Source organism: Pinus tabuliformis, chromosome Q (genome assembly GCF_031772625.1).
Source record: "Pinus tabuliformis cultivar Carrire ecotype Pingquan chromosome Q, CPIR1, whole genome shotgun sequence".
NCBI classification, from domain to species: Eukaryota; Viridiplantae; Streptophyta; class Pinopsida; order Pinales; family Pinaceae; genus Pinus; species Pinus tabuliformis.
In genome coordinates this window covers 92,838,135-92,853,756 of record NC_142296.1, presented here as the reverse complement: position 1 = coordinate 92,853,756, position 15,622 = coordinate 92,838,135, and the positions used below count along the sequence as shown (strand labels likewise).

At 38.5% G+C, this 15,622-nt stretch overlaps 1 protein-coding gene across 1 annotated transcript in view; it reads right to left on the bottom strand.

Moving 5' to 3' along the window:
• MTM1 (Myotubularin-like phosphatases II superfamily) overlaps positions 1-15,622 on the bottom strand; it is a 354,976-nt gene that overhangs the window by 21,456 nt on the left and 317,898 nt on the right. The window contains exon 18 of the mRNA XM_089383937.1: positions 9,657-9,936. Within this exon, the coding sequence (XP_089240063.1) occupies positions 9,657-9,936 (280 nt within the window). The remainder of the gene's footprint in view (positions 1-9,656; positions 9,937-15,622) is intronic.

Sequence of the window (15,622 nt, the reverse complement as noted above, 5' to 3'; positions counted from 1 at the left end):
TCCTACTTGTTCTTTACATTTAACAAGTTATTTGATTACTTAAACAACGATGAAAACACTATTGCAACCTACACATACATATAGATCATGAACTGAAATAAGCTGAGACAACCACACAAGGGACATCGTTATTTTTGGAAAAACCAAATGCGGGAAAACTGGTGCAACATATAGAGGGTTTGTATTATTAAGAAGATTTATGAATACAACTAGGGTGCCAAATCCAGCTCACCCAATAGAGAATAAACCTGGCAGAAATAACTCTATCCGGAGACAGATATTTTGGCAATCCAGCAACTGGATGATCAAACCCCACAAATGACAGTTGTTGTTCCCAGTGTTGGGCAGCGATGGCTGCTCCAAGCTCTGCGTTGGAACTGCGTCACCTCCTCTAGGAGCTGTGTCACCCTCCCAGTGAGCCTCCCTGCTCAAAAGTCGATATGCTAAACTGCTGCTCTCTCTACCCCAGCACTACATCTAAGGGATTGTGTCAGCCCCTCCAGCTTCAGTGTCACCCTCTCTGGAGCTATGTTGTCTATCCTGTTGCTCCTCTGCCTCTCTGCTATGTATTCGCGGCCTTGGACTAAAGTCTCTCTGTCGAACTGCCCCTCTCTCACTGCAACTCAGACCACTAGCTCGATTTTCTCAGCAAACCACGCCCTAGAAAAATCGAACTCTTTGATCTCTTGGTGTATCTCCAACTAACTCTCAAGCCTCCTCTTATACTTTTCATGTTGATGAATCAACATAGATGATCTAATGTCTAATCAATGGCTAAGATTAAAACAACTTGATCCTCGTCACTTAGAACCTTCTCACCCATATTTTTATTAATACACGTTAATATTTTTATTTTCCTAAATTTAGACTTAGGAACTCATTAAAAATATTAATTATTTTAATAACTCCTCATCCAGGTGGAATTTCTCCAAACGATTTGTGGGTTCTGGAGATCTCATGTGTTCTAGCCCCTCCACAAAATTTCGGAGCTAAAGCACATCTGATGCTACCCAAAATCAACAGAACATTGAATGCTTATATCTAATAGCTCAGAACTTGAAACCTTGGGCGCTCAAGAGGGATAGGTGAGCCTTGGAGAGTAGATGAAAAACTGCAGAAAAAGGAACTTGTGTAGTGAATTGCTTTCTGTTGGTCCTTTTATCATTTCTCTTGGCTAGAATGGAACGCCCAGACTTAATCTTGGATTGACACTAGATAAGTTTCATGATCCTTCTAGAAGACTCCATGGGAGAGGGGTTATCAACTTAAGTTGTTCTCCTAGACACAAGTGCGCCCCTCTCTCTTCTAATTTTATATTTACATCTTTAATATAATAATGCCTTTATAAACATAGGCAAACTTAGGCTTTTAGCCTTTACATCATAACATTACATTATAACATCTCAACTAGTCACTAGGACTAGGAGTTTACATGACAAACACTTTTACATGACTCAAGGCTTTTACATAGACATTTTATATAGCCATTTTATCACTCTCTCAATGAGCATGGTCCATTCACCAGTAATTACATTTAAGTACTTATGTTCAAGATAACAATAAGAAGGTCTTTTCCATGTGATCATTTAGTACTACAACTTGGATACTTGTTGCAATAAGCCTAGGAGGGGCCAGTTTCTAGGAAGTCACATCACAAGAAGCCAAGGAGTCCATCACACATGACAGTGCTAGCTCACAAGACTTCTTCATCCGTCTTGACTCTTGCTAGACTTAGTCTTGATTGTTGCTCAAAGAGCTCACAAGACATTGCCTTGGATTTAGCACATGGCTCACTAGGCATCCAATAGTAACCCCTTCATCCTGGCTCTTGTCAAACCTCACAAGGCTTCTACCTTCGCCTTGACTTTTGTGGTGACTCGCAGGATTTATTGATTCTCCAAATCTTCCTTGGCTAGCCTCAAGGTGGCCATTTGAGGCCTCTCATTGGAGGATGATTTCCGATGCTGCTATTTTCAACACTCCCTCTCAACGAGTGAGGCATTCTCCGCAACACCAACCTTGCCTCTTAGGTGCGCAAACTGTTTTATTGGTAAGGGCTTGGTCAAGATATCTGCAACCTGCTCTTGTGCCGTTATGTATTGTAGCTTGACTGTTTTCCGTTGGACCATATCTCTTACATAATGAAACTTCAAGTCTATGTGCTTCATTTTTTCATAAAACATTGGATTCCCAGCCATTTTTATGTAGCTTTGATTGTCACAAAAGAGGATTGTAGTCTCCAGCCAAGTTTTGTACAACCCAAAAATGAACTTCCTGAGCCAATGCATCACTTGCTGCAATATATTCAACCTTTGTTGTACTATGGGCAATGGACCCTTGTTTTCTACTAGACCAAGAAATTATGGCTGATCCAAGACTGAAACAATAACATATTGTGCTCTTCCTGTCTACTGGACTTCCAACCCAGTATGAGTCTGCATAACCATGCAAAGAAATACCACCGTTGGAAGAGTAACTTAGACCATAGTTAATGGTTGCTTTCAAATACCTCAGAATATGCTTCGTAGCAATCCAATGTCTCTCTCTAGGCTTGGCCATAAACTGACTTAGCGCACTCACTGAATAACATATATTAGGCTGAGTATGAGCTAGATATAACAAGGAGTTGATTAGTTGCATGTACATAGTGGGGTCCACTAAATCTGATCCTATGTCTCAGTCATGTACTTTCTTGAGGTTGGTGATCATTGGTGTGGCCATTGACCTACATTCAAGCATTCCAAACCTCTTCAGGATGTCCACAATATTTTCCCTCAGCAAGAAAGAAACCATCTTTGTTCTGCCAGACTTCCAACCCAATGAAGTAATGCATAAGGCCAAGATCTTTCATTTCAAATCTTTCTATGAGTTCCTTTTTACACCACTCAATTAAGTGGTCTTCTCCTGTCAGAAAGAGATCATCAACATATAGCACTACAAATAGAGGTTGATTCTTGATCATCCTAAGATACAAGTTAGAATCAACATCACTACTTTGAAAGCCAAAACCTTCAGGAAAATTGTCCATGGTTTCATACCATACCTGAGGAGCATGTTTAAGGTCGTACAAAGCCTTCCTTAGCCTGCATACATGTGAGTCTTTGCTATGCAAGATAAAACCTTCTAGTTGTTCAGCATAAACTTCCTACTCAACATTTCCGTTTAGAAAAGCATTTTTGACATCCATTTTATGTAACTTCCAACCAAGTATAGAGGCTAAAGAAATGATTGTACGAATAGAAGTATATGTTGCCACTAGCGCAAATGTCTCATCATAATCAATGCCTTCATTTTGTTCGAAACCACGGGCAACAAACTTTGCCTTAAACTTTTCAATGCTACCATCTGCAAAATGTTTAATCTTGTAAATCCACTTAGATGAAAAAATTGATTTATCAGTAGGCCTTGGAACAATATCCCATACATTATTCTTCATTATAGATTTATATTCTTCGAGCATTGCATCTTTCCAGACTTGTAATTTATTTGCTTCATCAAAAGTAGAAGGTTCAGATTCACTTAAGTTGCTGACAAGTGCTACATAACCACCATACCTATGAGGTCTTTTGATCTCCCTGAATATGCCTTTGGGAGAAGCTATCTTTTCTGCGTCTTGTAGAATTTCCCTGGCCCAAGATGGTTTTCTTTTAACTGGAGTTTCTTCAAGTAATTTTTCTAGGATTTCAGCAAGCTCAAGAGACAAGTCATGATCCATGGGATCATCTTGGTTTCTCTCCCTCTAACTCCCTAAACCTGAACTTTCAGCAGAAGGAGAGGTAGGCTCATTTTCGGTTTCAAGTTGAAGTTCTTTTGACTTTCTAAAGGTTGCTTCTTCATGGAAGGTGACATCCCGACTCACCTCAATTTTTTTTGACCAGGTATATAAACTCTGTAGGCTTTGGATGACTCACTATATCCCACAAATATGCCTTTTATCCCGGAGGGTTCTAGTTTGGACCTCTTGTCCTTGGGAACATGAATGTAAACTACGCAACCAAAGACTCTAAAGTGGCTTACATCAGACTTGATTCCAATGAAGGCTTCTTAAGGTGTTTTATCCTTGAGAATGGAATGAGGGCTATAGTTTTGAATGTCAGTTGTCCTAGTAGTTTCGACCCAACGAGATAGGAAGGTCTTGGTCAAACATCATTGCTTTGGAGGCTTCAACAAGGGTTCTATTTTTCCTCTCAGTTATTCCATTTTGTTGAGGATTAGAAGGGGCAGTCAATTGTTTTCTTATGCCATGTTTAGCTACTCCATCTCGTGCTGAGCTCTTGTTATCTGGAATCCTATAGAGAAATTATGATTATGCTACTGTGATGTTGCAGTACCCCCCCCTCTCTTCATCTGGACAGTGTTGTGCATTTGAATCTTGTTCACAAACGACATTGTGAACAAGATCTGGTTGGTCCTTAGTTAGCCTGATGTAAAGGATTATGTCTCAAAATATTCTAATTTGTATCACAGCTGAACAATTGATGAAATCTAATAAAAGAAGAAGAATTTCGGGTGTTCCCCCTTTGTGGGGCTTTGCCTTGGTCTCTGACCAATCCTGGTGTCTTTATATGTGCATGTTTTTCTTCCTTTGTTTCTTTATGTTCCGCTGCAGTATAGATGTTATTGTTCATTCTACACAATTTCTATTATAATGTTATAATGTTATGGGGTGACTTTTTTGTGTAAAAGATGTAATGCAATTGCCAAAATCAAAGAACAATACATCTATATGAAAAAAAGTATTTTATAAAATTATATATATATTAAAATTTTTAGTATGTCGAATTTAATGCCGAATTTTATTGTCAAAATTTTAACTGTCGAATTTCATATGAATTTCAAAGTCGTCGAATGTTGGAAACACTGAGAGGGGGGATGAATTAGTATTCCTTATCAATTAGCACTTTAAAATCTTTTCAGAGCATTAGTTAATCTTCAATTATTATTAATGTTTATGCAGTAATAATAGTAAATAAAAGAACACAGTAGACACAAGAATTTTAGGTGGAAAACCCCCTCCGGGTCAAAAACCACCGAATGCTTTGCTAATAAATTCTTTAATCTTCAGCGCCAACTGAAATGAAAGCAACAACTTCCTAGAATTCTAGAAAACCATTCTTCTCCAGCTCCCACTAGAGGGATGCCCCAACGCCCTAATTTCTTCAGTAATCAACTGAATGGATGTCCCAACACCCTAGCGAGGCACAACTCGCCCTAGCACCACCCTACCACCCTAAAGTGTTCACAAGCCCCAACCTGTAAGCGACTTCATTCACCTGCCTAGCACAACCCTGCCACCCTATAAAGACAAAAATTAAATACAAAAGTGTGGACTCCCATACCAGGGACAATGATCCACGATACAATATGATTTACAATGATTTTGACTGAACACCCAATCACACTATGACCTGCAACCCAACCATGATGTCATCCCAACAGAGACTCCTATACCTCCCAATAATGCCTTTTCGACTCTAGGCAGATTGACTCTTTTACAATAATGACTCTTCCAATGATGACAATTTTACAAATGACTCTTTTACAACTTTACAATGATGACTCTTGGCCTTGACACTTCTTCAGAATATACGGATGACTGTCATGTCTTCAAAGGATGTCCCGCTGCAATGCTTCCTTTGATTTGATACTTCTGCTCTTGAATTCTTGCTTGAAGTTGTACTTGAATCTTCTTCTACCTGCATGCAAAATTTGCTTGGCGAAACCAATCCCAAAACAAAACAAAATACCCTTCAAATTACCTCTACCTGCAAGACACATGTAAGTGCATAATAAATGAATAAATACAAATTAAAATTACAATGTGTACCTGAAGTGTGCTTGTCACTTTTGTTGTTGACTTGTTGCAGCCGTAGAAAAAGACTCCCACTCTTGATATAGGCCTAGACTCTATGCAAGACTGTATCCAAAACTGACCTAAAGATATATATAATAAAAACTGATGACGGAACCTAGACTTGTGATGGACCAAGTTCTAATAACAACAACAGAGACCATTCCATCAACTATGACAAGACAAGTAACATGAACTTACAACATCATATAGATTTAGCAAACTTGGTGTAGCATCAAGAATATGTAGCATAAATGTGTAGTATCAAGAATAGGACATCCAAAAAACTAATTGTGACATACAGAGACATATAGATATAACCGAGAAACTATGTATACTTACGTTGTCCTGCAAAAACATTTGTCAGAGATGATGCTCAAAATTCAAATGTAAACACTAATCATACATACCATGTTGTAGGAGACTTACCCTTGACTGTTGATGTGTGGTCCTTACTGCAGTGATCTCTTGCACATTGTCTTGTAAGTACCCTTAATTGTTGAAGATCTATTTTCTATGTCTAATGTATGGCCTGATTGATTCTAGTTCATGCTAAAATTGTGCCCCAATTTTATTGAAGATTAATTGAATGTTAGCTAAATGCATATTGCATGCATTATACATACATGACATGTTAAGAATTGACCTAGTGGTGAACTCCTAGTAGCTCTCCCATAAATCTCCATTATTTCATTGAGTGAATAAATGTTTGAAATTTGTTTCTAGAGCATCAAATTACAGCCTCCTAAGAAACAAGGTTATCTAATCTAACACATCCTTGACTCCATGTGCCCAAAGGACAACGCACTAATCCAACTTGTTGGTGATGAACCTCATATCTTATCCATCTTTTCTCCTTAAATTCGGTCCTTCCAAGACTAGAGAAGAAATATAGAGCTTGGTGCAAATTTCTATGGAGGAAGAATTTTGGTGGATGGGGGCCTAAACATCAAGTGGGTAGGGTTTTCCACAAAACCTATCAATTTGTTGGGCTTCCACTTCAATTTCATCCATAAATTCTCTTTCGCTAGTTGTTTGCCCTAAGAAGGAAACCCTAGTCTTTCTTCCCTCAACTTAAGGACCTTCTTGAAGGTTTCAGCCTTCAGGAGCCTTGGCTTAGCTAATATATATTGTAAGAAACCTTTTTCTCCTCGCCTTGATCTTGAGTTACACCAACACTCGCCAAATCAATCAAACCCTAGGTCTTGAGCCCTTGTTTCTAGGATTCTTCATAGAAAGTGAATTTCTTCCTTGTGAAGCCTTGGACCAAAATCGTGTCTTTCTTGAAGACCTCCTAGTGAGACCATTTCATACTTTAACCCTAGAATAACTATTGTAAGTGATCTCTTTCCTACCGGTACTCCTCCCGTCGGTGAAGGTCCGTAAAGAGCAGGGAGTTTTGGCTGTGGGGATAGTGGGCCACTACCCCATTGTTGATTACAAATCTAGTTTATACCTTGTAGGTTTTCCCTCTCCAAGGCCTGCTAGATTTTGCAGCAACAGATCCCATTGTTATTCTTAATCTAAAGTGCTTAGTGAGGCTTTGCACTAAGGTGCTAGGTTTTGTAGTAACAAACATCTGTCTTATATATATATATATATATATATATATATATATATATATATGTAATTGCATTGATATTATACAAACATGCAAAATAACAAATTAGTTGCAAATATATGAGATCATGCATATTTTTACATTACCAAAGGTAGAAATGGCATCCATAGTACATTAATGATTTAATCATTTGAGCATCAACCATCTAGAATCTAGACTTTAGCAATTACAAGCAAACATGCAAAATTTTAAGCCATATACAAGAAATTAAACTATTAACTTATGGAATGAAATAGGTTATCTAGCAACTGTTAACAATAACATGACCAAATAGTTATATTTACAAAGTAAACCATCTGCACATTAAAGTACAAAAACCGAAAGGTCCAAAACAATGAACTGGGCCCCTTGTCTATCATTTGCCTCTACCTCAATCCTCTAGGGACATCATTCCCTCTAGGGGCATCATTCAAATCAACCCAATTTTGATGACACTGCCTAATCTAGGCCTTAAAATATGGTATAAAAAGCTTAACATGTTGGATCAATGATTTTGGTTTGAGTGGAGGGTACATTTGTGCTAAGCCCAAGGATTAGTGCTCTTGGTTAAATGCCAGTCACATGTGTTCATACATGATAGAATCCAATGAAAATGTCGCAATCCCAGAAATCCTGAAATCATGAAAACTATTAAGTCTGTTGAATTTTCAATGGGGAATGCAACTCTATTTTCTCCAAATGAAGTCTAATGAGGTTGGAACCACTCTCAAACATCCTGAAACAATTAACAGTAATGTTAAAAATTTAAGTAAAAGGATAGGTAAAAGTTGACATTTCCTTTTTCTTTCATTCTATAGTTGACATTTCCTTTGTCAATTGTAAAAGGAAATCTCAAGGATAAAAAGGAAAAGCAAAGGAAATGTCAACTATAAAAGGAAAGATAAACGAGAAGTCAACTTTTACATATCCTTTTACTTTGAGAATTTAACATTACCATTAGGGAGCATCCAGGGAGTGTCAGGGAAGCATGCTATCTAGCTCCAGAAGTGTCCTAGGAGCACCACACTCGGAGGAAGCATCTCAAATTCATTCGGAGCGCACTCCAAGATTTTGGGAGCATGCTCCCAAGAGCACTCCCTAAGTGCACCCACTTGGAGCGTGGTTCCTAGCCTGGGGGTGACACTTCACGTAACACTACTTTCGATTAATATCAAGTAACGTGTCTTCAAAATTAGTGTTTGTGACCAGTCCTTGCTGTACAAAAGTATCCATGGATGTGACAAACTTGTATATATGTTCGATCTAAAATTATATGTGTGTGGATGTCACAAATATATGATGCTAAGTTGCAGCAATAATATTTGCACTAGGTCAAGATTTTGAAACTAGCTAAGGAAGGAAAATAAAATTGAAATCTTAGGCAAGTATTATTGGAGGAACCAAGCAAGATAAGACACCTGTAATTCTAATTTATTTCAGAGGATAACTGGTTTTGTACATGAGATTGGACAATGGGAGAATCATATAAACACTGCACATACCCCTAGGTTTTCTAAGGATTCAGTACATCTCCAGAAATTAAGGGAAATGCATCCAGTACTTTCATATACAAAATAAACCAGCATGTTCATGATAAGAAAAGAGGATAGCAAATCCATGAACTGATTCTTTAAGATTAGCTACAATAGACAAAATTGGAGATTTTGAGGAGAATGGTCAAGTTTAAGCTGCAGGAAAATTTAATATATTGGTTGAACAAGAAAACATTTACACCATCCAAAGGATTTTGAGTCCAGGCACTTCTTCCAATCTGGTATATTTTTTACTTAAGAATTTGCTACCAATGTATACAAAGCATAGTATATATTTAATAGAGGAATTCAATGTTAAAGCAAATGCACTAGCTTTGAAATAAATATGGTGCTCATAAACAATGATTTCCGCAATGTAGTAGACTGAATAAAAAGGGGCATGCTCCTGCTATCCCCAGTGAGTAAAAGTCAAAACAATGAACATATAATGCAATCTCCAGAATAAGAGATCCATCTGCTAAAGTACAGGAAGGTGACGACTTTACAGAGGAATCAAATACCAACCTGTAGCAGATAAATGGCCTAGAGGAAAAAATTATCATAGAATCACTTTACCATTCCAAGATCAGAGCAGTAAATTAAATTTCCATGGTTACAAAATGGCACCAGCTGCTGGGACTGTTCAATACATATGGTTTGATATCAGGCATACCTTCTGAAGCTCGATGAAATGCTGTGCCATCATCCGACACTCTGTCTCAAGACTTCCACCTTGTGCCTCTGATGGACAGGCCCAGCGTAGATGAAACTGAGGCCACAGAGTTGGTGCTAAGGCTGCTGCAGGGGGCAAGAGTGGTCCAGGATACTGATCAGCACTATAGAAAAGGTTATAATGTTCATGCTTGCTTCTTCCACAGGCCCGTAGCTGTGCCAAGTAAACCCACATGCAACCACACGCATCTGTTACCCCAGCTTGCTCCCTCTCCTTTTCACTAAGAATATTGAGATATTCAGGGTTAGAATCAGGACCATATCAAGCACTGCTATAGAAAATCTAGAGGCATACTCAGCATTGAAGCATTTTATACAGTATTTTTCATATTGTTTCTGCCCTTATTCCTCCTGCATCACTCATGGCATTCATTTTCAGGCCACAATTATAGAAGTTTACTGTTGTTCAATACTAGCACCTTCTGGTAACGTGCCCACACAATAAAAAATACTAACATAGACATCTGAATAATAATATTTCAGACAACTCATCATTTTGATTCTACTGCAGATTTCACAGAGAAAGCATTAGATATAACAGCAGATTGTAGACAGGCAATGAATTTTGTCTCTATAATTCTATCCTGTCTTGCATAGAAGATTTATCTCAAAAAACGTGAATTGAGAAGGAGTTGACGCAGGAACTGGTGATATAGCCAAATTTTATCATAGAAATGCACTTATTATGGTGAGAGATGAGATCGTTGTATTTTTGGAGAAGTACACAGTGATTGAGAATTAAAGGAGATGACTGTAAGGTATTGTACCTTGATGCAGCATCTTTATGTATATATACATATAAGCTGTTCCCATTGAGAATTATATCCAAGATGATGTAATCAATAATAAAATTTCAATACCACTATGGAGGCAGTGCCAGTATAATCCTTTGATGATAGGGATCCCTATCATCACTTCTTCATGATAGGGATATCCCTGCTGATAGAAGTGATTTTGTGTTTTCCTAACTCACTCTATCATTGCAGAGGGAGGAAGGTATAGCATTCCATTTTATATGAAACTGGGCAAATCATTGATCTATTAACCCCCAGATTTGAAGCCCTTCATCGTTACATAGTGCTAAAAGGAAGGATTCAACCAAATGAACTTTTAACTCAAATTGAATGACAAGCATTGCACCTAGTACTGTTAGGGATAAATCTCCTATTTCCTCCACAGTCAGGTGGTTGGCACGAATAGGTGGTATTAAAACACAATTATGTTGCACTTGAAAAGAAACCCTTCTATTTTTAATCAATTTCGGCAAGATATTGGAGAATATTAAGCTGTCATGTTTCCTTATCAAAAGGATTTACTGGGTTACATTCAAGCAATATTTTTCCTGATATGAGAAAAACGGGAAATGAAACAATTGGTAGGGAAAGAAAGCACCTTAGTGGCTGCTGACTAATTTCTTTAGGAATCTGAAGTTAATTCTTTCTATCTGTAGTGCCTACCAAAATTACACATACTAAAATCCATTGATAGTGTGGTAGGGAAGGTCAATAGAGATGTGGGGTGGTTGGCACCATGTGGGTTTGAAAATAGGTAGCCCCACATCACTATTACATGCAAAATAATCTCTCTCTTATGAAATATTAATATTTTTCTTAGAAGTTAGGCCATAGGAGGAATAATGGCATTTCTATCTATATACGAATCTTCTTATTTAGGGTTGTAACATCTCTGCACCTTTGAGAGATTTACTGCCCCTAATGACTCCTCATGCAAGATCACCAGCTAGCCATTGGTCTGTCAGTAATTTTTATGTTTTCTAAATGCCTATTCTTCATATTTTTGGTTTCTTTTGGGGTATTTGTTATCAAAACAAGATCCTTTGCAATGTCTACGTTCTAATTTTATTCCTTTTAAATGTTTTCTTCAAGAAGGGAGTATTTCCCAATCCAACTCATAAATAGTCAGAGGGGGAAGAAGGAGCCAGTATTATTGCATTACATATAAAATTGAGCCAATACATTTTTTAAACTCCAGATGTGAACATCTTCATCTCTATTTGGTGATAAGAGGAGGGAGTTCAACTACACCAACTTTAACCTACTAAAATTGATTGATAAGTGTTGGGGAAACTTCCAACATTCCCTTCACAAGCAAGTGGTTGGAAACCCGTCTATATTTTTTCAATTTAGGGAAGACCCTGTGATTTAAAGGGTCTACAGCTCCAAAATCTATGTTGCACAAATTTCTGGAATGCAGGAATATTGGGAGCACAGGTTTAAGTGTAGACTGACTAGAAATTGGCCCAAATTTACAGGAAACAATAGATTAGGAGTGGCAATGTTATATATTAAAAATAATAAAAAGCATACAAATAAATTTAACATAACAAGTTAAAATTTGCAGATTCAACGGTTATTGGCCCAAAGCCGATGCACTGCATCAATGGGTATATGCTTCATGGACACCCAAATGTGAAATATATCTATGCCCTAAAGGATTCTTCATAGTCAGATTTAGCACAGAACTGGAACGGGACAATACCATTAATCAGGGGCCTTGGTTTTGGGGCAATGCTGGTCTCTTTATCACCCCCTGGTTCCCGGACTTTGATGCCAATACCATGGTAGTATCGACGATGCCAGTTTGGGTGAGGCTACATAACCTCCCACTGCATTTCTGGCATCGAAAAGCATTAACAGCCATTGGGAATTCCTTAGGGAAACACCTTAAAATAGATGAGGACAGAGCCAACCGGGGAATTTTCACATATGCCAGAATATGTGTAGAGGTGGATTTAAGTCAAGGACTCCCAGATCACGTCACATTGAATTTTAATAATTCACTGTGGACGCAACAACTTGATTACGAGAACACGGCATTCAGATGCCGAGGCTGCCTGCAGACAGGGCACCTTCAATATGCATGTCCACTGTCTAGTAAGGAGCCCAAAGGGAACAAGAAACAACAGAAAAAACCAAAAGGTTGGCAGAACACCGAACCACTGGAGGAGGAGGCACTGAACACGGATCCCTTGGACGTACAAAGCAAGCAGGAAAAAATGCAGGAGGAGAACACCGAAGGACCCAAATTGGAGCCAAATAACTTGGGACGGCAGCAAGAATTACAGCTGGAAATAAGCGGGGCCAAATGAGCACATAGCTCCGAAGGATCGGACTCAGATAAGGAACAACTGGTGTACACAGAGGAAAACCAACTTGCCATAATTGTCCCCACTCCAAATGCTGGAGTCTGGCGTAAAGTAGAGAAGAAAAAAGGAAGGAAAACATAGGTCCGTAGATATTCTATTATTTCTGCTGTATTCCTGTCATTACAGGAACAGTTTTTGCTCCTTTGTGGTTTTATTTCTGTTTTGCTGCCTGTTTTTACAGGTACAGCCATATGCATATGCTTCTAGCATCTACAAAATGTAATTTTATCAATATGAATAAAATTACGATTTTTTCCTAGGGGAAAAAAAAAAACATAACAAGTTAAACTTAACTATAATATATGACACAAATAGTAATAAACAAAATTTTAGAAGTTAAAATTTAAAAGCCCAATTAGACTACGTAGTTAGGCATGCATTTTTCAACTTAAAGTTAAAAGACAAACATAGAAAAAGGGATAGCTATAATTCCTACAAGAATTTACCTTCTCCCTGAAAGCAAGAATATCATTCTCCTTGAAGGTATGGATAACAACTATGGAAACTACAACTTGAAGGAAATATATTATCATAAACTGTTTAGCCAGTGTGTAGAACCTAAGGGATAATTTTCAATTCACACAATAATCGTGATCATCTTGGGAGTCTAATAAGGTCGATTTGAGAAAGATCAACAAGGAATATATGGAGAGTGTTGTCACACAGTTTTCCACATATTGGCTAAGCAGGGTAATAATAGTGTATTGAAAATTACCAAGTTTGCAAGTGTTGCAGTAAATGTAGACATAATGATATTATGTAACTAGGTTTTTAGTGGCTATAACTGTACAGAGTAAAAGAAATTGGTGAACGAGCATCCAATGGCAAACACTAGTCACAATGTTAGGATATGTCTAATCAAGATGACCAATAGCTTATAACAGCAATAAATGACAAGCAATGTTCTACCATTGCTTATATTGGGATTCTCATCATTTGTATCACCTTTGCTTTTACCTCAATCCACTAGGGACATTAGTCAACACCACCCAATTTTGATGAAACTACCTAATTCAACCTTTTAAAATATGGTAGTAGGTACGTGTTACCCACCAAATGTGGGTGACCCCGTAGGAGAAATTTTTCTCCCATCATCTCTTCCAACTGGCAGCTAGCAGCCCTTGACAACCACTAGTAGCAAATGACAATGTGCCATTCATACCAATGCCACTTGCATCGGTCATATGTTTCCTTTCCTGCTTGGCAAGAGCACGTTGGAAGGTGGGCTTCCGATCAAAAGATACTTAGATACTTTATTCATTTTGCAATCAGGTGCTTACGCTTATACATATTTTCGGCATTTGGCATGAAATATGAGGTAACCTATAAAGAAGAGGGGTTTTGATCGTCATTTTGTTCCCTCGCCTTAAATAGGGGGAGGGTTTAATCTTTCATCCTAGTCTAGTGGAACCTCCCCTAATGACCCAATGGGTATAGGAGGGGCACTACTTGGGAATCTTTAATTGAGATAGCATAGTCCCATTTCTCCATATTCCATAATTACCACTTTCCATCTTACATTACAATTCCTATATTCCACCTGCCTTCTTCAGGTTCAACTGACCATTGGTTCTCTGGGATTTGGCACCATACATCCTCATACCTAGGTAGGGCCCAGAACTTGACCCTGGGATGTTGATGTAGCTAAAAGAACAAGAAAAAGCAAATGATGGCCACAAGAAAAAACAAAAGAAGATTAAAATGTGAAAGATGGTCAGGACATACACATTAGCACGTAAGCAAAAGCCTAGCATGAGCTCTACCTCACTCATTATGGCCATCACCCAATTCCTGAGCACATGTTGCTATTCATATTATGAGAAGGAACCCTTGCATGTCCCAACCCTTAGTGGGCAATGAGTTGCCTCACCATTAAGGGGGTAATAACTATTATACATCATACAAAGCAAGCTCTAACCCTTTGAGCTACAAGTAGTAATACAAAGAAAAATCAAGAAAAAGTAAAAGGTGCACAAGAAGGCTGGAAAAGCAAAGGCCAAGTTGGAAATTTATGCATCCATGATTGCTCCCCCCTCCCCCCCACATCTATACGCTCGCGATGAGGAGCCCATCATAGTTGGTCTCTTTGACCATGGCACTTGAATATGAAGTCTTCTCCCCTTTGTTCCATCATTAGTCACGTGACACTTATCAATTGAAGGGTGGACTAAAGACATGCCATTTCCCCTTAAGGACTAGAAACACCTAATAGAGTGGTCTACTAGCCACTCCTACCAAGGCAAGTAATACTATTACAAGTTCAAAGCCTTGATTTTGGAAGGGAAACCTTGTTTGAAGTGTCAAATTTCCTATTACCTACAAGCTTGGTTCACTTAGATGCAAAAATGGCTAAATGTACTTGATGATGTAGATGCTAGCACTGGATATTGTGTGTAATTGTCAGGTGGTTCCACAGCGATGGCTTGGGCAACTTAACTACGGCTCAAGTCCTTCAAAGGAGCATATTAACACCAACAAGTGAGGCGTTGAGAGCCATGGGTCTCCAAGCTATATTAGAGCATCACACAGCCATGGGCACCTCCAGCACGCACAACATTCCAACACTTTTCCCTACATGATGACTTTTATGGGATGATGCGCCTAGACCTAGCATGCCCCCAGTCATCTTAGCACTTCATGAGGGATTGGCAGTTGATCCAAGGCCCAGAGAAGGACAGTCCCACACCTTGAGACATGGGAGGGCTAGCACCACCTTGAGAGCCCTCAGCGTTGGAGTAGAG